This window comes from Salmo salar, chromosome ssa10, assembly GCF_905237065.1.
Source record: "Salmo salar chromosome ssa10, Ssal_v3.1, whole genome shotgun sequence".
NCBI classification, from domain to species: Eukaryota; Metazoa; Chordata; class Actinopteri; order Salmoniformes; family Salmonidae; genus Salmo; species Salmo salar.
This window is the reverse complement of record NC_059451.1, coordinates 101,592,532-101,616,831: the sequence shown is the minus strand read 5'-3', so window position 1 is coordinate 101,616,831 and position 24,300 is coordinate 101,592,532. Positions and strand designations below refer to the sequence as shown.

Below are 24,300 nucleotides of genomic sequence, written 5' to 3'. Positions count from 1 at the left end.
TCATAAGGCCTGGGGTTAACTGTGCGACCTGCTACAGTACGTGTGAGACTAAGGTAGACAGTGAAAAGAAAGGGTTTCGTCCCCCAGTCACTCCCTGTTAGGTGTTAAATGTGTGAGAAGACCAATTATAAAGTACTGCTTCCATCGTCCAGCCTCCACTCCTCAGTGTTAACCCAGAAGCCTGCACACCCAGCAGTTCTCCAGGAGGACTGTTGAAAGACCACCCCTGCAATACTCTATGGTAGACTCTAAGAAAGGTAACCTATACACTATCAACAGGGTCACTGTTCTCTCTTTATCTTAGCTGACTGAGAGAGGGAATACTTTTATCTCTCTCTCCTTCAGGCTTATACAACCTCTTCCAGCCTATTGGTTGCCTTGTCCTTTTACTTAAGAATGGCATGGAGCAATGAAGCCATTTTGGGCTATTGTTACGTCTCTCCAGCAAATAATGTTCTGATTTTAGATTTTAGACACCACGACAAAACATGCACTGTGCATGTTCAGATGTATATTATAGACTGTGACGGACGTTGCAGTGTGCTTGGCTGACTTGGTGGTCCAGTGCTTTGCTGCTGCCTGCTGTAGTGGTGCTGTTGGCTGTGGGGTATCTGTGGCAGTGTGAGTGAATAGGGCTGGATGGTGGCTGGATCAAGGGGCCTGTTAAAAGGATTTGGTTATTTTCCGCTCGGCTTAACTGATCCCCGAAGCAGCCATGGGCCGGGCCGCTGTTCAAACGGTTACTCTGGAGTTCCTCCTAAGCCCAACCAATCAGGACCATGCTCTCTCTCTCTCAGGCCTTGGGAAGAGTACAATCTACTGCTTCTTTCCTCCCACCTACCCTGGCCAGTGGTCACACGTCTCTGGTTGCCACATCTAATGAGAATCACTCATCAGGCGACTTGACCGGGCTCATGTGATAAGACTAGCTGACTCAATGATAAGGTTTCTGAAAATGGCTTTAAAAGATACAAGCCAACCCAATGAGACAGACACTTTAGCTAGCTATAATGAAGTGAATCATTCAACTGTGGTTTAAAGGAGATGTGTGATATTAAGCCAGTCCAACAAAGAGGCTTCTAAACAAAGCAAGCTGGCCTAAGCTGTGTCGTGTCTCACTGAGGGAGGTCTAACTCTTCACAGCAGTGACACACCTGCTTAAATCTGCCATTCATCAGGCCTGCCCAGTATCTGTATCTGTATATTGGTGATGGTGTCCGATCTGCTGGGGGGTTCAGGGGCTCAGGCCATTTACAGTACTCAATCACATTTTAGTAATTTAGCAGACGCTCTTATCCAGAGCAACTTACAGTAGTGAATGCATACATTTCATAATTTTTTTTTTTTTTTTTTTTTTCCCCATACTGGCCCCCCGTGGGAATCTAACCCACTTCCCTGGCGTTGCAAACACCATGCTCTACCAACTGAGCCACACTTATTGAAGTGGCTGGAGCAGGAGCACAGCAGCCTTCAATCATTCACAGACGCACAATTTCAATCACTCAGCCCTCTTGGCCCTCTGGACATTGAGGATATTAATGGAAAAAACAGAGAGAGAGAGAGAGCCTGCCAACATCACATCCTAACATCTGTTGATTCATCTCAAGGCTCTGGGCCGTCTGGGAAATAAACACACCGTCTCAGAGACACAGATAGAAAGATGGTAAACAACATAGCCAGGCCTTGGAATAGACGGGCGCTTTTTATGTGTTAAACTTTGAAGTTAGGAGTCAGGGGCGAGACTTTCTATTGAGTATTGAGTGTAAAAGAGAGAAAGAGAGGCAGTGAAAGAGAGAACATATTTTATACACTAGGCTCTCCCTCTTCAAATCACATAATAATTGTCTCCAAACCTGCAGGAGGAAATATGTGTCCAGACGTTAAGTGAAGGTTGTTCAGGGGTGGGAAACAAAGGGACAAGGACATTCAGACATCACTGTGCCAGTGGGTGATTGTCACAGTGGAGTGCTTTGGATGTGAAAAGAACTGCTGCAGCTAGCTGCTTCTCTTCAGAGCCAAATATACAGTATACTGGAACTACTTCATACCAACCAAGGTGCACCCATAAGGGATCAGACTGCATATGTGAAGTCTGCTCCTTTATTTCTGAAAGAGCTGCAAAATCTGGATCCCTACAAATCAGCTGGGCTAGACAATCTAGACCCTCTCTTTCTAAAATGATCCACCGAAATTGTTGAAACCCCTATTATTAGCCTATTCAACCTCTCTTTCGTATCGTCTGAGATCCCCAAAGATTGGAAAGCTGACGCGGTCATCCCCCTCTTCAAAGGGGGAGACACCATAGACCCAAACAGTTACAGACCTATATCCAACCTGCCCTGTCTTTCTAAAATCTTCGAAAGCCAAGTTAATAAACAGATCACCGACCATTTCGAATCCCACCGTACCTTCTCCACTATGCAATCTGGTTTCCAAGCTGGTCATGGGTGCACCTCAGCCACGCTCAAGGTCCTAAACGATATCATAACCGCCATCGATAAAAGACAGTACTGTGCAGCCGTCTTCATCGACCTGGCCAAGGCTTTCGACGAGCTTCAACTCCATACAACAGTCCTTCCGTGGCCTCCAACTGCTTTTAAATGCTAGTAAAACTAAATGCTCTTCAACCGATTGCTGCCCGCACTCTCCCGCCCGACTAGCATCACTACTCTGGACGGTTCTGACCTAGAATATGTGGACAACTACAAATACCTAAGTGTCTGGTTAGACTGTAAACTCTCCTTCCAGACTCATATTAAGTATCTCCAATCCAAAATTAAATCTATAATCGGCTTCCTATTTCGCAACAAAGCATCCTTCACTCATGCTGCCAAACATACCCTCGTAAAACTGACTATCCTACCGATCCTTGACTTCGGTGATGTCATTTACAAAACAGCCCTCAACAATCTACTCAGCAAATTGGATGCAGTCTATCACAGTGCCATCTGTTTTATCACCAAAGCCCCATATACTACCCACCACTGTGACCTCTATGCTCTCATTGGCTGGCCCTCACTACATATCCGTCACCAAATCCACTGGCTCCAGGTCATCTATAAGTTTTTGCTAGACAAAGCCCCGCCTTATCTCAGCTCACTGGTCACCATAGCAACACCCACGCGTAGCACGCGCTCCAGCAGGTATATTGCACTGGTCATCCCCAAAGCCAACACTTACTTTGGCCGCTTTTCCTTCCAGTTCTCTGCTGCCAATAACTGGAACGAATTGCAAAAATCTCTGAAGCTGGAGTCTTTTATCTCCCTCTCTAACTTTAAGCATAAGCTGTCAGAGCAGCTTACCGATCACTGTACCTGTACACAGCCAATCTGTAAATAGCACACCCGACTACCTCATCCCCATATTGTTACTTACCCTCTTGCTCTTTTGCACCTCAGTATCTCTACTTGCACATCATCATCTGCACATCTATCACTCCAGTAGTAATGCTAAGTTGTAATTATTTTAGCCTTTATGGCCTATTTATTGCCTACCTCCCTACTCTTCTACATTTGCCCACACTGTACATAGATTCTTTCTATTTTTCTTTTCTTTTGTGTTATTGACTGTACGTTTGTTTATGTGTAACTCTGTGTTGTTGTTTTTGTCGCACTGCTATGCTTTATCTTGGCCAGATCGCAGTTGTAAATGAGAACTTGTTCTCAACTGGCCTACCTGCTTAAATAAAGGGGAAATAACAAAATAAAAAATAAAAATGTGTGCACAACGGTTGGTACCTCTTCTTCTGCCTCCTCTCACCATTGATAGGATAGACAGTAAGAGGGATTAAGGCCAAGCCCAGAGACAGATAGTCCGGTGGGTGGGTGAAAAACTACAAGGCTGTGGACAGCAGCCCTTTCATTACTGGTACCCCTAGCATCTCTCAGTCTCTTCTCACCCTCTCTAATCTCCAATCCACAATATTGACAGCACTGTAATGGAGGACAGGAGGAGAGAAAACACAGAGAGGACAAACATTCCGATGATGGAGCACAAAATAATTACCTGTTTGGGCAAGAGCCTTGCTCCAGCCTGGCTTAAAACCCTTCCAACAATACCTGCCAGTCGTACCAAGTCACAGTACAAAGCATCTACCCGGAATAACTCCTTAATGGATGTGAATTCAAAACCCAGCCTTGAATGTCACCAATACAAATGAGCTGGCCTTGGCAGTGGAAGAGGACGTACGTTTCTAACTTAAGTCTCCTGTTCCTTTTTCTGCCCATGAATATAGTCATATGAATATATGAATATAATCCCATTGTGGGGAGGCGGAGAGTATTACTCAGCTTCTGGCCGCATGCCTCTATGGGGAATTACTGAACTCATCTGCTTTCATTTTTCCTCAGGTCACTCCAAACACACAGCGCTCAGCGCTATTGACAGAAACACACACTTGCTTCTCATTTCTTGGTCATAAATTGATAATCGCATTGAGAGCACCAGCCAAACATGGTGTGTATTGTACTGTGTTTGTACTGTGTGTGCATGTGTTTTTTAGTTACAATGTGTATGTGTGCATGTGTGTGTTCTGAAGTTATGTGCAGCAGCAGTAACAGTAGCTGCAGCAGCAGTGGAGCTGGTTAGAAGAAGCAGAACCAACCAAGGAGTAGTCTTGCGTTCCCTAGTAATCAGGATTGAGTGGTGACTGGCTCAAACAGACAAGTGGGCAGGGGTAGGCTTAGGCAGAGCTAGTACCACTCCAGGCAAACATGGAAACAAGGTCCCTGGTTAAAGTGAAAGCACTTGGCCTTGACTATGCAAACCAATTGTTTTTCTTCCAGTGGGTAAACTAAAGAGGTAATCTCTTCTGTAGAGGCAGAAGAAAACAGTGTACGTGAAAGCTTTTGGTGATGCAAAGCCATTGTTTTTATTCCACTTGGGAGACGGGAGGGAATCACTTCAATATGTACAGTATATACAGTACACACACACACACACACACACACACACACACACACACACACACACACACACACACACACACACACACACACACACACACACACACACACACACACACACACACACACACACACGTCTCTGGGAAGGCTCTCTAGTGGGAGTTAAAGAGGGAGGGAATCGCTTCAATATGTACAGTAGAATGGCAGCTTCAAGAGAAGAAGATAGGGGAAACAAGGTCTGTGTTAAAGGGAAAACATTTAGTGATACGATGTGCAAAGCCATTGTTTTCATTTCACAGGGAAAAATGCAGTGAATCTCTCTTCAGTATCTACAGTAGAGGCAGAGGCAGCTCAAAGACAGAAGTCTGGGGAAGTTTAAACCATGTCCTGCTTTGGAGAGAATTCAGTTCAAGATCCTGTTAAGCATTAAAACAAAATAAATGAGAAAAACCAACTGACAAAAACAAAAGAAGACTGGAATTTGTCCCAGAAACAAAGGGGGAGATTTGAGGCAAATCCTGCTGTTTGTACCAGAGGTGGGAGGAATGCAGCAGTGTCCCATCTGATCCAGGGGGATGGAATCACAGCAGAAGACAGCCACACGCTGGGGTTAGGGTGAGGGAGGTGAGAGGGGCTGAGGAGGAGGTGCTTAAGGAATTTAGAAGTCCCCCTTTTACTTTGGACCAGTGTTTTCTTAATTCAAACACCAAAAGCCTGAAGAGAGACTTGCTGGTATCAGCCAGGGCCAAATAAACTACTGTACTACCTGCAAACAATCTGCCAAAATGGCTCAGGCTCTGGGGTGGTGAGGGGGAGCTGAAGGAGGGGGAGAGGAACTTCTTAATGTTGTTACTGCAGCATGGCTGATCCACCGAAGCAAATACAAAACACTTTTTGTATAAGAAAAGTACAAGGACCTCGAGGACAGAGTCTCTGAGGCTGGGCTGTGAGAAGCACTGTTACAGGGCATATTGGTATTTCATCTGATTCAGTCACCAGTCAACAATCCCCTGACAAACTATCAATGGATGACACTGTGTCAGAGAAGCAGTGCTGTTTATAAATGAGAGCAGACAGACTGAAAAGCATGTCTTGCTTGAGGGCCTTTACTTAAAGAGACACAGCATTACACAACCAAGTGAACCTGCAAAATGTGCTTGAACAAATCTACCAAACTTTGTCAGAGCTCATTTTGCTGTATGAATGTATGTATGTATAATCCAGTTGAGGTGTGGGGCAGAGCAGGATATCACATGACCTGTTCTCGTTGCGCTGTGTGTAGCGTGGCTGCGGGTCAGAGTCTCCATCGTTGACATCATAGCTGGCCTCAGGGTCCTGGGAACAGAGATGGAAACAGGTGTTAGAGACTGGGGATATGGCTGAATTACATCCTTTCATGAAATGGGTGATAAAGGCCGCAGGTAGCCTAGCGGTTAAGAGTGTTGGGCCAGTAACGTAAAGGCCACTGGTTCAAATCCCTGAGCCGACTAGGTGTAAAATCTGTCAATGTGCCCTTGAGCAAGGCACTTGGCCCTAATAGCTCATGTAAGTCTCTCTGGATCAGTGTCTGCTAAATTATAAGGATATGGTGAGAGTGACAACTCTCAGAATGCATCTCAACAGCCTTATTGAGAGTCTCTGTTGCTGCACTTTAAAGCAATTCCTGGAAAGTAATTTGAGGCTGAAGTAGGCATCCTCACATTGCCTTACCCTAGCTGTGTGTCTCAGAGAATGCAGATGAAATTACTCTTCTTCTTCTATCTCATCTGCACTATGTGAAAACACAGGCAAGGTGAAAGCAATGTGGAGCTGGGAAGAAGGCTACTTCTTCTTCCATCCATCCAGACAGAGCAGGTTGTGGTTGTGGTACTCACATAGTTGGTGGCCAGGTCTGGGTGGTCTTTCTCTATGCCGTCATCCAGGATGGTGACCACAACTCCTCTCCCAGTGTAACCCTGGGACCACGCTCCCTTGGCATTCAGGTCTGCTTGGCTGGGGTTGGACTGGCGGGGAGACAGAAGAACAAGCTTTAATGAAGCCATTGTTATAGCATTATAGTATCATATAGTTTCACATGGTTTCGCCCTGATGAAGGCCAATATGGTGCTGAAACACATAGGGCATCTGTTGTTTTTTGTGTGTGAAAATGCCAATACAATATACAGATTTTTTAAAATAGTATACTTGGAGTGCCTCTGGACTATCTTCCTTTATTTCTCAGTTATATATACAGTCACAACAATAGCACAAAGCACATCCCTCTGTTAACTTCCCCAAAAATGAGAGAATGCTTAAGGACATTTGTATGACTCACATTTGACGCACGCAAGTCACATTACTCAGACAAGTAGAGCAACCATTTAAAAATGTGAGCATCAGCAAAAATACACATGAAAAGAGACCTGGGTGGCTCAGATGAAAGATGAATAGCCCTGCTAATGTAACACTGGGGGACCGTGTTGGATGTTTGACTGTGTTCATACCCTGTTGAAACCCCCTACCCTCCACACACAACCACAACACACAACCACAAACATGCATGCACGCACACACACATAGACAGGCAAAGTCACACAGCGACACACACACACACTGTGACACACAGTGTGTCACTGGGAAGTCTCTTTAGCGGGGCTAACCCGCAGAGCGTGGGGGGCTACTATAATTTCCCTGTCAGAGGAAGCAAGCCTGCAGCTGGAAATATGAATAAGTGAGAACCTGGTGAGAGCATTCGCCTTGCTCACAGGGGGAATTATAAAGCAGGGCTCCACTCTAACCAGCAGGGAGAGAGGGAAAAGAGCAGAGAAAAGGGCGGAGAGGGAGAGAGAGAAAAAGGTGAAGGAAGTGACAGAGAAAGAGTCAAATGTAGAGGTAGATAGAGTGAGGAAAAAATAGGGAAAAAGATAGGGAGAGAGAGAAAAAAAGGTAGGGTGAGAAAACGTGCTTCCCCTAGAGCTCCAGGCCACCTCCATCTCCACTTCCTCCACCCCCTGCTCCCTGCTGATCTCTCCCTACAGGGCAGGCCTCCTGCTGGGCCACGGCAGAGCAGCATCAGGGCCTTTAGTGAGGGAGCTTAATATCCCTGGCCCCAGGGCAGCCACTGTGCTGCTTATACAGACACGATTCCTATACACATGGGGCAGAATTACCATGGGACTACACAGAGGAAGGCAGTTAGCTCCTCTTTTTCTAATCATATAGAGATACAGTATAATGTGTATTTATACAGACTACGAGGAAGCAAATCTGGAAAATATATGGAGTACCAGTCAAAAGTTTGGACACTCATTCAAGGGTTTTTCTTTATTTTTACTATTTTCTACATTGTAGAATAATAGTGAAGACATCAAAACTATGAAATAACACATATGGAATCATGTAGTAACCGAAAAAGTGTTAAACAAATCAAGATATATTTTAGATTTTAGACTCTTCAAAGTAGCCACCCTTTGCCTTGATTGACAGCTTTCCACACTCTTGGCATTCTCTCAACCAGCTTCACCTGGAATGCTTTTCCAACAGTCTTGAAGGAGTTCCCACATATGCTGAGCACATGTTGGATGCTTTTCCTTCACACTGCGGTCCAACTCATCCAAATCCATCCAATCCAAGTCCTTGACATTTTCAGGATTGACTGACCTTCAAAGTAATGATGGACTATCGTTTCTCTTTGCTTATTTGAACTGTTGTTGCCATAATACGTACTTGGTCTTTTAACAAATAGGGCTATCTTCTATATAACACCCCTACCTTGTCACAACACAACTGATTGGCTCACCTGTTAATTGAAATGCATTCCAGGTGACTACCTCATGAAGCTGATTGAGAGAATGCCAAGAGGGTTGAAAGCTGCTATTTTGAAGAAACTCAAATATAAAATATATTTTGATTTGTTTAACACTTTTTTGGTTACTACATGATTTCATATGTGTTATTTCATACTTTTGATGTCTTCATTATTATTCTACAATGTAGAAAATAGAACAAATTTAAAAAAGCCCTGGAATGTGTAGGTGTGTCCAAACTTTTGACTGGTACTGTATATATATTTTTTGGGGTGTTGTTGTATTTGACCCCCTTTTTCAATCTTGTCTCATCACTGCAACTCCCCAATGGGCTCAGGAGGCAAAGGTCGAGTCATGCGTCCTCCGAAACATGACATGCCAAATCACGCTTTTTAACACCCACCCGCTTAACCAGCCAGCCACACCAATGTGTCGGAGGAAACACCATTCAACTGACGACCGGGGTCAGCCTGCAGGCGCGCCACATGGAGTCGCTGGAGCGCAATGAGCCAAGTAAAGCCCCGCCGGTCAAACCCTCTCCTAACCTGTGCACCGCCCAATGGGACTCCCTATCACGGCCGGTTGTGATACAGCCTGGGATCGAACCACGGTCTGTCGTGATGCCACTAGCACTGCGATGCAGTGCTTTAGACCGCTGCACCACCCGGGAGGCCCTGGAAACTATTTTCAATCATTAGTTTAACAGTCTATGGCAGAACCGACTACGTGCAAACTGTTTTGTCAGACAGGAAAAATAAAAGCTTTGGATACACTGTCCAAAAGGCTTGTATGCAATATCACCCTATAACATCTGCATTCATCCCAATGCAAACCATGCTAACCTCATTACAGACAAGCCACCAGTGTTTGGCTTCAGAGGGACTGTTGAACAGCCTCAAACACACAGCAGAACAGGCTTAGAGCCCTCAGCCGATTAGAGCAGTAATGCTGAATGACAGAGGTGGTTTCACAGCCTTCCATTCACAGGTGATTTGTGTCTGGCCCTGTCAATGCTGCAATTAATCCATTCCCACCATCATATGGTGCAGACTGCAGAGAGAGAGGAGGAGGATTAGGAGAAATCAAAGCATCCCTGCGCCTATGAGAGGAGGAGAGAAGGACGTATGGTCACTGTCTACTTCTGAAAGCAACAGTCCTACAGGTGTCATCATGTTTCATTTGCTATGATCTGGAGCCTTTCAAACGGAAGACACTGAGGAGCATCTTGATGAATGACACCTGGTTGATAACAGATAGAGAACGACCGATTATCGGCCAAGCCGATATACCGGGCCAATATTGGCATTTAGTCCCTCTACATAGCAAAGCTGCTGCTATTCCCGCTGCCACTCACCACCGAGCCACGAGCCCTGCACAATGCCGAGGAATGTCTAGCTGGGATAATCAGCAGCAGCAGCAAGCAGCAAGCTAGCTCATACTCCAACAGAAAGGTGTAGTATTGACAAATGGATGAATTGACACAGTGACCAAAATCAAACTCCTGTTGCAAATATTAGTTTAGTTAACTCACTAATAATAAGGCTTGTGTTGACGTGCCCGGACATGCATGCCATAAGCTAGCTAGTTAAGAAGATAGCTATGTGACCTGTTGGCAAAGATTACGATAACTAACTCTTTCATCTGTGGTGTTAGCTAGCTAGCTATATTAGCTACTATGCTAGCTAGCTGGCTAGATAAACATTGTGCTAATATATCAGATAGGAGTGAATAGCCAATATAGCTACCTAACGTTAGCTGGTTATCATTTTGACCATGCACCATTTTTGGAAACGAGCCATCTGATGGTGTAACGTTAGCTATTTACTGGTGTGCTGATCTAACCAGCAGCAATCATATCCTTCAATTCACAGTTGATAGTCGGATTAAATGATTGTCGTAATAGGGAAAGAAGGAAGTGTTTCAAAATGCCTAAATAAAGGTTGGCAATAGGTTTAGCAACCTAAGAATCTTTACTGTATGTTTATGGACTAACAAAGCTGTATAGATCAGCATGTGTGTTTTCACTTCTCAAACTATGGGCAGATTTGAGTCATTCAGACAGAACGTGCATCGTTGTTTCATATTTTTTTCTACAGTCTTTCTCCTTAGAAATTATGCACATTTAGGATCAGTAGCAAATGTCATTGAGCTAATTCTCATATTAGCAGTAAACAGCACCAAGTGATATGAGCAATGGTGAGAGAGATGGTAGAATAAGCCTATTTTTTATTACCTTTAATTAACTAGGCAAGTCAGTTAAGAACACATTCTTATTTTCAATGACAGCCTAGGAACAGTGGATTAACTGCCTTGTTCAGGGGTAGAACAACAGATTTGTACCTTGTCAGCTCGGGGATTTGATCTTGCAACCTTTTGGTTACTAGTCCAACACTCTAACCACTAGGCTACGCTGCCACCCCTATTGAGTAGTTTAGAATTTTCTTCCTGGCAGCTGAGTTATTTAGAGATGCGTCCTGACAGCTATAAAAAAACACTTTTTCCCGATCACGGAAAATGACTACAATTACTAGTTTCATAAGAATCCGTGATCACGGCCTCCTTGACCCCCCAAAAATCGGTATTGGCCCTAAAAAAAAATCCATATCGGTCGTTCTATAATAACAGTCTCAGTCCTGTTTATCAGCTCTCAACTTCGGCAAACTGTCCTTCCAGCGCTACCTGCAGACAATGTATTATTTCCATGTATTCATTGCCATCATGTATTCACTACACATGGGAAATGAACTTGGGCCTTGACAGTTGAAGTAAACAAAGTGAAGAGCGCTTTAGAACATTTTGAAGACATTTAACTAAATGACAGACACCCAGATGATGAGTTTTCTCAGCAGGCAGCACATCCAGCTTTCACATAAATGTCAACAAGAGGCTTACTGACTGGGGGAAATATAACCTGCTCCTCACTGAAATACTCTGATTAATACATCCTGCCTTTTCTGTATGGCAGCACGTCTCTATGTTTTAAAGGTATGAATGTGGTAAACAGCAGTGAAGTGGCAGTGAACTGCCTTAAAAGTGCACTTTAAAGGCAGAATCCCTATATCAACAGGTATCTATGTTGCGGTCTTAAACATTTTACATACTAGCATGTCAAAGGGGTGTTAAGAGGTTCTAATTCAAATAGTACAATGTGTTCAGCATAAAGAAAAACTCCTGGCTTTAGTACAGTAGAGGCTACAGTGTTCTGGGGGATCTGACTACTACTTTCACGGATCCCCCGGTACTGATGCTCATTCTGTTCACAAGTTCCGGAGGTCTACGTCACCGGTTTTCTAGGCTTCACTGAACGGGATTCATTATCATCAACCACGGACTGTCTTGTCTGATTAAACACACCTGGTTCCCATTTCCCCTGATTAGTATGTTATATATGTGCACTCTGTTCCCTATGTCTTTGTCGGTTATTGTTCCCATGTCCGTTGGTGGTGTGAGTACCTATGCGTTGGTGCAGCTTTTATGCTGCGTGCTATATATATTGTGTATTACGGGTATTGTTCCGTGGCGTTCAACGAGGTTTACCCTCACTCTTTTGTTTGGGTACAGCCCAGTGTTTTTGTATACGTGTTTGTTTTGGGTGTATTAAAAAACCCTATTGTGTAATCCTGCGCCTGTCTCCAAAATTCTTTATACCAGCGTTACAACTACCTTGCTCACCAGGTACCACTGCTGGGGGAATTTGGGGTCGGATGGTTCGGTGTAGACATCCCTCTTCTTCCTCCGCCTAGACACCTGCTGCTCCGCCCACCGCACCTAAAGAGGAACACACACACACAAACACACACACACATTAGCGTGTGTGTTTCGTCTCTCTGCTCTCTTTCTTAGAATACACATCTAAAAAATGTATTGCATCAGGTATTTAATTTTTATATTTTATGTTAAAACTAAGAAAATGATATGTGCCTCATTTGCATTAAAACATATTTGCATATATGAATACATTAACACAAAGGGGGGAAACAGCCATCAAACACTTCCTCTGTCTACCCTACCTGCACTCACCTGTGCTGTCTAGACTGCCTCATTAATTACTGTTGTTGTCATGTTCTCTTGCATAATTCAATAAGTATGTCAATAGCAGGATACCCCCGGATTAAAAATCAATACGCTTACCTCTAGATTACACCTATCTATACATACTTTACATTGTTTGTGAGATCAAACATAATACCACTATTCCGAGTGTTCATTTTCGGAAGTTGCTTTCATTACAGCGCATCTCAACTGTATTAAAGGGCCAGTGCAGTCCAAATTATTATTTTTCCTGTGTTTTGTATCATACTGTACAACAGCTGATGAAACTAACACTCAAAAAAAAAAAAATGTAATCACTATTATATCCTGATAGTTGCTGGTTGAAAATTCAATCTGCACAGGACTTTCTAATCAGCAGGTTTGCATGGGTAGGAGTTTCGGCTTGCCTGGTGTGATCACAAACCGGTAAATTGGTTAACCTCTCTTGGGGAGGTGGGACCCACGGTTCACACTATTCAACAGCCAGTGAAAAATAAGAGCGTCAAATTCAAAACCACAAAATGTCATAATTCAAAGTTCTCAAACATACGACTATTTTACACCATTTTAAAGATACACGTCTCCTTAATGTAACCACATTGTCCGATTTCAAAAAGGCTTTACGGCGAAAGCATAAAGTTAGATTATGTTAGGACAGTTCCAACACAAGAAAAACCACACAGCCATTTTCCTAGCAAGGACAGGCGTCACAAAAACCAGAAAACCAGCTAAAATTATGCAGTAACTTTTGACGATCTTCATCAGATGACACTCCTAGGACATCATGTTACACAATACATGCATTTTTTGTTCGATCAAGTTGATATTTATATCCAAAAACAGCATTTTACATTGGTGCGTGATGTTCAGAAAATATTTTGCCTCCAATACTGCCGGTGAATCAGCACAACAATTTACAAAAATACTCATCATAAACGTTGATAAAATATTAAACTGTTATTCAAAGAAATATAGATGAACATCTCCTTTATCCAACCGCTGTGACAGATTTCAAAAAAGCTTCACGGGGAAAGCACACTTTGCAATAATCTGAGTACTGCGCTCAGAAAAAGACATCAAGCAATACAGATACCTGTCATTTTGGAGTCATCTAAAATCATAAATAGCATTAGAAATATTCACTTACCTTTGATGATCTTCATCAGAAGGCACTTCCAGGAATCCCAGGTCCACAATAAATGTTGTTTTGTTCGATAAAGTCCATAATTTATGTCCAACTACCTCGTTGTTGTTTGCACGTTCAGTAAGCTACTCCAAATGTAGGAAGCTCGGCCAAAATGTCACGCCGAAAAGTCAAAAAAAGTTATATTTACGTTTGTTCAAACATGTCAAACGTTGTATAGCATCAATATTTAGGGCCTTTTTAACTTAGAACTTCAATAATATTCCAACCGGACAATTCCAATGTCTTGAAAAACGTTTTGGAACACAGCTACCCCTCACGTGAACGCGCGCCAATGAACTCATGTGTTTTCTTGAGTCAACAACTTCCAACTTCCTTTGTTGGCTCTCTGTTCACCATAGAAGCCTCAAACAACTTTCTAAAGACTGTTGACATCTAGTGGAAGCCTTAGGAAGTGCAAAAGGAACCCTAAGTCACTGTGTGTTGGATAGGAAATCACTTGAAAAAACTACAGCCTCAGATCCTCCACTTCCTGGTTGGATTTTTTCTCAGGTTTTTGCCTGCCATATGAGTTCTGTTATACTCACAGACATCATTCAAACAGTTTTAGAAACTTCAGAGTGTTTTCTATCCAAATCTACTAGTAATATGCATATTCTAGTTCCTGGGCCCGAGTAGTAGGCCGTTTAATTTGGGTACGTTTTTCGTCCAGCCGTGAAAATACTGCCCCCTACCCAAGAGAGGTTAATAGACTAATAACAAAGAGAGTTCCAAACCTCTCTGCCAATAACAGCTAGTTTTCAGTTTCCCCTTCCCACTCAGACCACTCCCAGACAGTCCTAGCAAAATTCAAGCTTTTTTTGTTGTTGCTATTTTCATGGAAAACTATTACAGTAAGGTACTTCATTGTTACCCAGAAATAGGGATGGGCATGAGTAATCAAGTTTTTGAACTAATGTTAAATATTGGTCTTTAACCAGAGATCACATTTTTTTTCAAATACTGTGTGGCAACAAAACACTAGGCACTTCTCTCTCCATGTGCACTCTCCCGCCAAAAGTATAACCAGTAGTAAAATGCAGGCTACTGTTAATCATTGCCATTACCTCATTAATCTAGAATGATTGGTGACAGTCATGTTTAGGCCGTCATTGCAAATAAGAATTTATTCTTAACTGACTGCCTAGCTAAATAAAGGTTAAATAAAAAATAACAAATAAATAATAATAATGTTTGGTTACAGTCATTTACAGTCACTAATCTAATGTTTTGCTTGAAGTTAATCTTGCATTTTACCAGAAAATTGGAGGCTACACCAAGAAAAGTACCTAGAAAAGTAGCTACACACCAGCAGACAGCAGACAGCTAATAGAATCCCAGTTCATGAAGTCTCTTCCCAGTGGAGAAGCGCAACTGACGCAAAATTAGTCTGATGTCGAGCAGAAATTACAATAAGAATATTTTCAGATATGCATTTACAAAACGCAGCAAGACATTTCTTATGCGTTTTATCAAAAGCAGGAGCAGAAAACTCGCATCACATCTTAGTGACACTGTCAGAGCCGAGCAGGTAACACAAATCATTATGGTTACAATGAATGACTCTCAAATGGCAATTGGTTTTTATTGGCTGAATATACATTTTTTATCCATTAAAAAACATAAAATTGATCAGAAATACAGCGTAGACATTGTTCATGTTGTAAATGACTATTGTAGCTGGAAATGGTTGATTTTTTTATGGAATATCTACATAGGCGTACAGAGGCCCATTATCAGCAACTAATTGACCTGCAAAACACCAGTCTCAATGTCAACAGTGAAGAGGCGACTCCGGGATGCTGGCCTTCTAGGCATGATACCTCTGTCCAATGTCTGCGTTCTTTTGTCCCTCTTAATCTTTTCTTTTTATTGGCCAGTTTGAGATATGGCTTTTTCTTTGCAACTCTGCCTAGAAGGCCAGCATCACAGAGTCGCCTCTTCACTGTTGACGTTGAGACTGGTGTTTTGCGGGTACTATTTAATGAAGCTGCCAGTTGAGGACTTGTGAGGCATCTGTTTCTCAAACTAGACACTCTAATGTACTTGTCCTCTTGCTCAGTTGTGCACCGGGGCCTCCCACTCCTCTTTCTATTCTGGTTAGAGCCAGTTTGCTGTGAAGGGAATATTACACAGCGTTGTACGAGATCTTCAGTTTCTTGGAAATTTCTCGCAGAGAATAGCCTTCATTTCTCAGAACAAGAATAGCTTGACGATTTTTAGAAGAAAGGTCTTTGTTTTTGAGCCTGTAATCGAACCCATAAATGCTGATTTTCCAGATACTCAACTAGTCTAAAGAAGGACAGTTTTATTGCTTCTTTAATTAGCACAACAGTTTTCAGCTATGCTAACATAATTGCAAAAGGGTTTTCTAATGATCAATTAGCCTTTTAAAATAATAAACTAACAAACTTTGAATGGTAGTGTAGATAGGGCAATTTAGCAATTAGAACATGTTAGTTGTAATGGTCATGATAAATTAGGCCTTGTTGTGCGATGTTAGCATATAGATAAAGGCACATTGTTGTCACCTTAGCTTGCTACATAACTTCTGAGTGATAGGAAGCACCACCACCAATCAGCCTACACCACTGCACACACACCGTCATTACTATGACTAGCATAGCCTTGTCAGCAAATGACTTTAAAAAAAGAAATTCACTTTTATTTAACCAGGTAGGCTAGTTGAGAACAAGTTCTCATTTACAACTGCGACCTGGCCAAGATAAAGCAAAGCAGTGCGACACAAACAACAACACAGAGTTACACGTGGAATAAACAAACATACAGTCAATAACACAATAGAGAAAAAGTCTATATACAGTGTGTGCAAATGAGGTAAGATAAGGGAGGTAAGGCAATAAATAGGCCATAGTGGCGAAATAATTACAATTTAGCAATTAAAAACTAGAGTGATAGATGTGCAGATGATGAAATGTGCAAGTAGAGATACTGGGGTGCAAAGGAGCAAAAAATTAAATAACAGTATGGGGATGAGGTAGTTGGATGGGCTATTTACAGATAGGCTATGTACAGCTGGTGCATAGAGTTAGTGAGGGAGATATGGGTCTCCAGCTTCAGTGATTTTTGCAATTCGTTCCATTTATTGGCAGCAGAGAACTGGAAGGAAAGGCGGCCAAAGGAGGAATTGGCTTTGGGTGCTGCTATGGTGACCAGTGAGCTGAGATAAGGCGGGGCTTTACCTAGCAAAGACTTTTAGATGACCTGGAGCCAGTGGGTTTGGTGACGGATATGTAGTGAGGGCCAGCCATAGAGGTCGCAGTGGTGGGTAGTATATGGGGTTTTGGTGATAAAATGGATGGCACTGTGATAGACTGCATCCAATTTGCTGAGTAGAGTGTTGGAGGCTATTTTGTAAATGACATCGCCAAAGTCAAGTTTCGGCAGGATAGTCAGTTTTACGAGGGCATGTTTGGCAGCATGAGTGAAGAATGCTTTGTTGCAAAATAGGAAGCCGATTCTAGATTTAATTTTGGATTGGAGATGTTTAATGTGAGTCTGGAAGGAGTGTGTACAGTCTAATCAGACACTTAGGTATTTGTAGTTGTCCACATTTTCTAAGTAAGAACAGTCCAGAGTAGTGATGCTGGATGGGTGGGCAGGTGCGGGCAGCGATTGGTTGATGAGCATGCATTTAGTTTTACGGGCATTTAAGAGCAGTTGGAGGCCACGGAAGGAGAGTTATATGGCATTGAAGCTCGTCTGGAGGTCAGTTAACACAGTGTCCAAAGAAGGGCCAGAAGTATACAGAATGGTGTCGTCTGTGTAGAGGTGGATCAGAGAATTACCAGCAGCAAGAGCGACATCATTGATGTATACAGAGAAAAGAGTCAGCCCGAGAATTGAACCCTGTGGCACCCCCAACCCTGTGACCACCTGCCAGAGGTCCGGACAACAGGCCCTCAGATTTGGTACACTGAACTCTGTCTGAGAAGTAGTTGGTGAACAAGTCGAGGCAGTCATTTGAGAAACCAAGGCTGTTGAGGCTGCTGATAAGAATGTGGTGATTGACAGAGTCGAAAGCCTTGGCCAGATCGATGGATACAGCTGCACAGTATTATCTCTTATCGATGGCGGGTATGATATCGTTTAGGACCTTGAGCGTGGCTGAGGTGCACCCATGACCAGCTCGGAAACCAGATTGCATAGCGGAGAAGGTAGGGTGGGATTCGAAATGGTCGGTGATCTGTTTGTTAACTTGGCTTTCGAAGACCTTAGAAAGGCAGGGTAGAATAGATATAGCAGTTTGGGTCTAGAGTGCCTCCCCCTTTGAAAAGGGGGATGACCACGGCAGCTTTCCAATCTTTGGGGATCTCAGACGATACAAAAGAGAGGTTGAACAGGCTAGTAATAGGTGTTGCAACAATTTCGGTGGATCATTTTAGAAAGAGAGGGTCCAGATTGTCTAGCCCTGCTGATTTGTAGGGGTCCAGATTTTGCAGCTCTTTCAGAACATCAGCTATCTGGATTTGTGTGAAGGAGAAATGGGGGAGGCTTGGGCAAGTTGCTGTGGGGGGTGCAGGGCTGTTGACCAGGGTAGGGGTGGCCAGGTGGAAAGCATGGCCAACCGTAGAAAAATGCTTCTTGAAATTCTCAATTACAGTGGATTTATCGGTGGTGACAGTGTTTCCTAGCCTCAGTGCAGTGGGCAGTTGGGAGCAGGTTCTCTTATTCTCCATGGACTTTACAGTGTCACAGAACTTTTTGGAGTTTGTGCTGCAGGATGCAAATTTCTGTTTGAAAAAGCTAGCCTTTGCTTTCCTAACTGCCTGTGTATTTTGGTTCCTAACTTCCCTGAAGAGTTGCATATCGCGGGGCTATTCGATGCTAATGCCGTACGCCACAGGATGTTTTTGTGCTGGTCAAGGGCAGTCAGGTCTGGAGTGAACCACAGACTATATCTGTTCTGTTTTAATGGGGCATGCTTATTTAAGATTGTGAGGAAAGCACGAATAACCAGGCATCGTCTACTGACGGAATGAGGTCAATATCCTTCCAGGATACTCTGGCCAGGTCGATTAGAAAGGCCTGCTCACTGAAGTGTTTTAGGGAGCGTTTGACAGTGCAGAAGGGTGGTTGTTTGACCGTAGACCTATTACGGACTGCTGTCTGAACACACACACAAATCCGATTTGGTAACTTGTAACTTGCTGTTTGGACAGTCAGTAGTTCAACATGCATTTGAACTACCGACTGTCCCGACTGTCCAAACAGCAAGTTACAAGAGACCAAATCAGATTTGTGTGTGTTTAGACAGTAGTCATTTGCTGACAAGGCTACGCTAGTAACAACGGGAGTGTGTGCAGTGGTGTAGGCTGATTGGTGGTGGTGCTTGTGTTTCCTATCACTCAGAAAAAGCAAGCTAAGGTGACAACAATGCCTGCCATGAACGTTTCCCAGTTGCATTGAATGTTCAAAATCATAGGGTAAGAACACTTTTAAAGCCTCCAAGGATAACATGATCCAACTTTCAAAACAAATCCTTTTTGGATAGCCACAGTAGTCAATTAGCTAGGTAGGTAGCTGTTTTTGGCTAGCCACAGCAGTCAACTAGCTAGTTAGGTAGCTGTTTTTGGTAGCCATAGCAGTCAACTAGCTAGCTCGGTAGCTGTTTAGCTTTCTCGCACATTCACTAATTTGTTTGTAAACAATTAGCTACCACATGTTCTTGTTAAACTGTCAACAGAGTAGTTAGCAAGCAACAAGATATGCAGAATAACATAATAAACATGATTTGACCGTTCAGACACAAATCACATGGCCAGGAATCAGATTTGTATATGACTTCAAACTTCCTATGAAGGTGGTTTGAAACGTGGCTTGATCTGATTCCATGTGTTTTTTGGCTGTTCAGACTGCAGGAAAAATAACAGATTCAAATCAGATATGCAAATAAATAGGATTTGAGTAACTTCAAACTGCCAATGTGAACAAGGCTTTATAGATTCAACGGAAAGACAATGTATCCCATTCAGCCATTACCAGAGTGTGTTTGACAGCTCATTACAAACATTTCTGCGGTGATAACATTAACGGGGAAAAATCACAGGCACAAGCAAGAGTATGAAAGAGTCACAGGTGTAAAGTGAAAGCAATCAATCCAACGAGATTTAAGTGAAAAGTGGATTTTGTACCCCTCAAACACAGGAAATAGATTGCTGAAAAAGACAGATCCTCAGGTAGGCCTGGTTTCTAATGATGGGCTGCTAGACACACTGTGTCTCCTCTCTGATCCTCATATCTGGCTTATGGAGAGAGGAGATACATAATCCATAATGCCACTGCCACAGCCTCCAGACACACTGCACTGTGTATGTGTGTGTGTAATAGCTACTGACAACTCCACAGGGAGAGAGGAGATTGGAGAGAGTGGAAATGAAAATATCCCCTCCTAAGTATGCAATAAGTAACAGTGAGGTTTGTTAACCTGTTGGGGTGTAGGGGGCAGTATTTTCACGGCCGGTTGAAAAAACGTACCTAAATTAAACGGGTTACTACTCTTGCCCAGAAACTAGAATATGCATATTATTAGTAGATTTGGATAGAAAACACTCTGAAGTTTCTAAAACTGTTTGAATGGTGTCTGTGAGTATAACATAACTCATATGGCAGGCAAACACCTGAGTAAAATCCAACCAGGAAGTGGAAAGTCTGAGAATTGTAGTTCTTCTTTTGATTCTCTATCGAAACTACAGTTTCTGTGGGGTCACGTTGCACTTCCTAAGGCTTCCATTGGCTGTCAACAGCCTTCAGAAAGTGGTTTGAGAATTCTCCTGTCACTGGGCAGAGTACAGGAGCTCAGTCAATCAGTGGACTGCCTGGAGACAAAGGGATTGGATATGCTCGATCCCGCGAGCGCGCCGTTCCTTCTTTTTCTTCTTGAATGAATATGCTATTGTCCGGTTGGAATATTATCGCAATTTTCCGTTAAAAATACCATAAAGATTGATTTTAAACAGCATTTGACATGCTTCTAAGTACGGTAATGGAACGTTTTGACTTTTCGTCTCTGGTTACGCGCTTGCGCCTTATGCCTTTGGATAAGTGATCTGTACGCACGAACAAAACTGAGGTATTTGGACATAAATATGGATTATTTCGAACAAAAACAAAATTTCTTGTGGAAGTAGCAGTCCTGGGAGTGCTTTCTGACGAAGATCAGCAAAGGTAAGACAATATTTCTAATACTAATTCTGAGTTTAGGTTGCCCCGAACTTGGCGGGTGTCTGTATAGCTTGCTGTGATGGCGAGCTATGTACTCAGAATATTGAAAAATGTGCTTTCTCCGTAAAGCTATTTTAAAATCTGACACAGCGGTTGCATCCAGGAGTAGTCTATCTATAATTCTTTAAATAATTGTTATATATTTTGTCAACGTTTATGATGAGTATTTTTGTAAATTGATGTGCACATTCACCAGCAGTTTTGGTGGGAATACATATTCTGAACATCACGCGCCAATGTAAAATGCTGTTTTTGGATATAAATATGAACTTTATCAAACAAAACATACATGTATTGTATAACATAATGTCCTAGGAGTGTCATCTGATGAAGATCGTCATAGGTTAGTGCTTCATTTAGCTGTGTTAAGGGTTTTATTGACACATGTCCTTGCTTGGAAAATGGCTGTGTGATTATTTTTGTCTATGTACTCTCCTAACATAATCTAATGTTTTGCTTTCGCTGTAAAGCCTTTTTGAAATCGGACAATGTGGTTACATCAAGGAGAAGTGTATCTTTAAAATGGTGTAAAATAGTTGTATGTTTGAGAAAGTTGAATTATGACATTTTGTTGTTTTGAATTTGCCGCCCTGATATTTCACTGGCTGTGTCCCGCAGGTGGGACGCTAGGTGGGTCCCACGTAGCCCATAGAAGTTAAGACAGAATAAAAAAGCTGCCCCGAAAACAAATAGATTTCATCCATCCCTCACGGTGAGAGAGAGAGTGAGTATAAGAGAGGAGGGAGAGAAAAGATGACAAAAAGTCTCTGGTTTAATGGCGGGGGTTATGCGATTCTGCCAATGTCATCTTTGCAGTGTGTGATTATTCAAAGCGAATGGAGCTAAGCGGTGTGTCAGCCAGGCAGGGCTGAAGACACAAGACAATGGGAGGAATGGGTGAGACAGGTCCAGGATTACACTGAGAGGATCTAGCGGAAGCTTTCCATGCACTAATTTACCTAAGCCTTACATTATAGTCACCAACCTATAGACCGTCATCCCTCCTCTGTATTACGCCACTTTCAGCAAAAACATTTAGTTAATTAATATTTAGATGAAACCATATTTAATACATCCATCTTGGGGAAAACACAAATCCAACACACACTGAATGTGTTTTATTCAGAACAGGTGTGCACGCACCCACACACATTTGACCCTTTCTAAAGTGTCTAAAGTGTATTGCAGTGGTCGCTGTCTGCCAGAGTGCCCATGGCCTGGCTTTGCTTTGGGCAGGATTTGTTAGAGTGAGGTTGCCCTGGACAAGCTGTTCCCCAGCCTGAACCCTGCTCACCTGCAGCCTGGGGTTAACTAAAGTATATGTGTGTGTGACCAGGTTGAAGTTGCCCTTTGAAACTGTCTAAAGAGTCCTCCTGAATGAGCATATGGATTGTGAAAGAAAAATGGCATATTTACCTGGTTCATTTTATATTAATGGTTAACAATTGATATTTAACTAATAGCAAGACATTTCTGTCCTACTAGTGTCTGTGTTTTTAAGGTCTCCACTCTAGTTCCCTGCAGCTAATCTGGGCGTATGGTCACTGGAGATGGCTTGAGCTGACAAATGGGTTAAAGACTGCATTACAGAGACAAGAATGTGTTTTACTTGAGATAGCTTAGGTGTAGAACAATCCCTCATTGTCTCAAAATCATTTCGGAAACTAAGCCAGGGTGGGGTTAAGACAACCCACATGCAGATAATGACAGGATGGACCCAGAGTGGTTTATGATGCGCCAATCTGCATGAGGGGGGTTGAGCCAACCATGACTGAGCATTGTTAGTGTCAGCTATATATAGTACTCTGCATTTGTGTAAAGGTTAGGTTACTCGGTCCAACACTCAAGGGTGGGGGGTCGACCAGCCTCATTATTTCAATAATTAATCGATATTAAATAAAGATGATTGTTTGAATAAGTAACCAAACCACTCTCAGAACTGAATTTCCACGACAGGATATATACAGGAAACCACTCTTTACCTCAAATTACAGTAGTAGTATATACAGTGCATTCAGAAAGAATTCAGACCCCTTGACTTTTTACAGATTTGTTGTTACAGCCTTATTCTAAAATTGATTAAATAATATTTTTCTCTCATCAATCTACACACAATACCCTATAAAGACAAAGCGAAAAAAGGTTTTGGATTTTTTTGCTAATTTATTAAAAATAAATAACAGAAATACCTTATTACACAAGTATTCAGCCCCTTTGCTGTGAGACTCAAAATTGAGCTCAGGTGCATCCGGTTTTCATTGATCATCCTTGAGATGTTTCTACAACTTGATTGGAGTCCACCAGTCGTAAATTCAATTGATGGGACATGATTTGGAATGGCACATACCTGTCTATATAAGGTCCCACAGTTGACAGTGCATGTCAGAGCAAAAACCAAGTTATGAGCTCGTAGGATTTGTCCGTAGAGCTCTGAGAGAGGATTGTGTCGAGACACAGATCTGGGGAACGGGTACCAAAATACGTCTGCAGCATTGAAGGTCCCCAAGAACACAGTGGCCTCCATCACTCTTAAACGGAAGAAGTTGGTCCCTTTCCTTGTTCGGGCAGCGTTCGGCGGTCAACGTCGCCGATCTTCTAGCCATCACCGATCCACTTTTCATTTTCCATTGGTTTTGTCTTGTCTTCCATCACACCTGGTTCCAATTCCATCAATTACATGTTGTGTATTTAACCCTCTGTTCCCCCCCATGTCCTTGTCCGTAATTGTTTCTTGTAGTGCTGTTGCACGGTATTCTGGTATTTACCGGGTTTTGTTTGACCCATTTCATGTATTGTTCTGTTGACGGTGGTTTATGTTTATTAAACGACACCGTTGTAAATCAGTTTTCACTCTCCTGCGCCTGACTTCTCTGCCGCCAGTACGCACCGCATTACAGAATTACGTACCAAAACTATGGAGTCAGCAGGAGCAGGTACCCCGGGTATAGGGGTGGAGGAGCGCGTCCGGGAGCACGCAGCAATACTCCAACATCTTGGCACCACCATGGACCGCGTTGTCCAGACAATGGACCGCTGGGAGAGACAGGGAGTTGTTCCAGCACCTCCACCAGCACAACCGGGGTCTCCCCTGAGCGCCCCTCTTCCTCCTGGTCCCAGTGGGATTCGTCTCTCCCTACCCCAGGAATATGAT

The 24,300-nt window shown here is 42.9% G+C and overlaps 1 protein-coding gene across 1 annotated transcript in view; it reads right to left on the bottom strand.

Moving 5' to 3' along the window:
- The window catches only part of furinb (furin (paired basic amino acid cleaving enzyme) b), a 215,994-nt gene that overhangs the window by 66,835 nt on the left and 124,859 nt on the right, over nucleotides 1–24,300 (bottom strand). Inside the window, 3 exon segments of the mRNA XM_014125103.2 lie at nucleotides 6,163–6,239; nucleotides 6,779–6,907; nucleotides 12,362–12,457. Of these exon segments, the coding sequence (XP_013980578.2) occupies nucleotides 6,163–6,239; nucleotides 6,779–6,907; nucleotides 12,362–12,457 (302 nt within the window).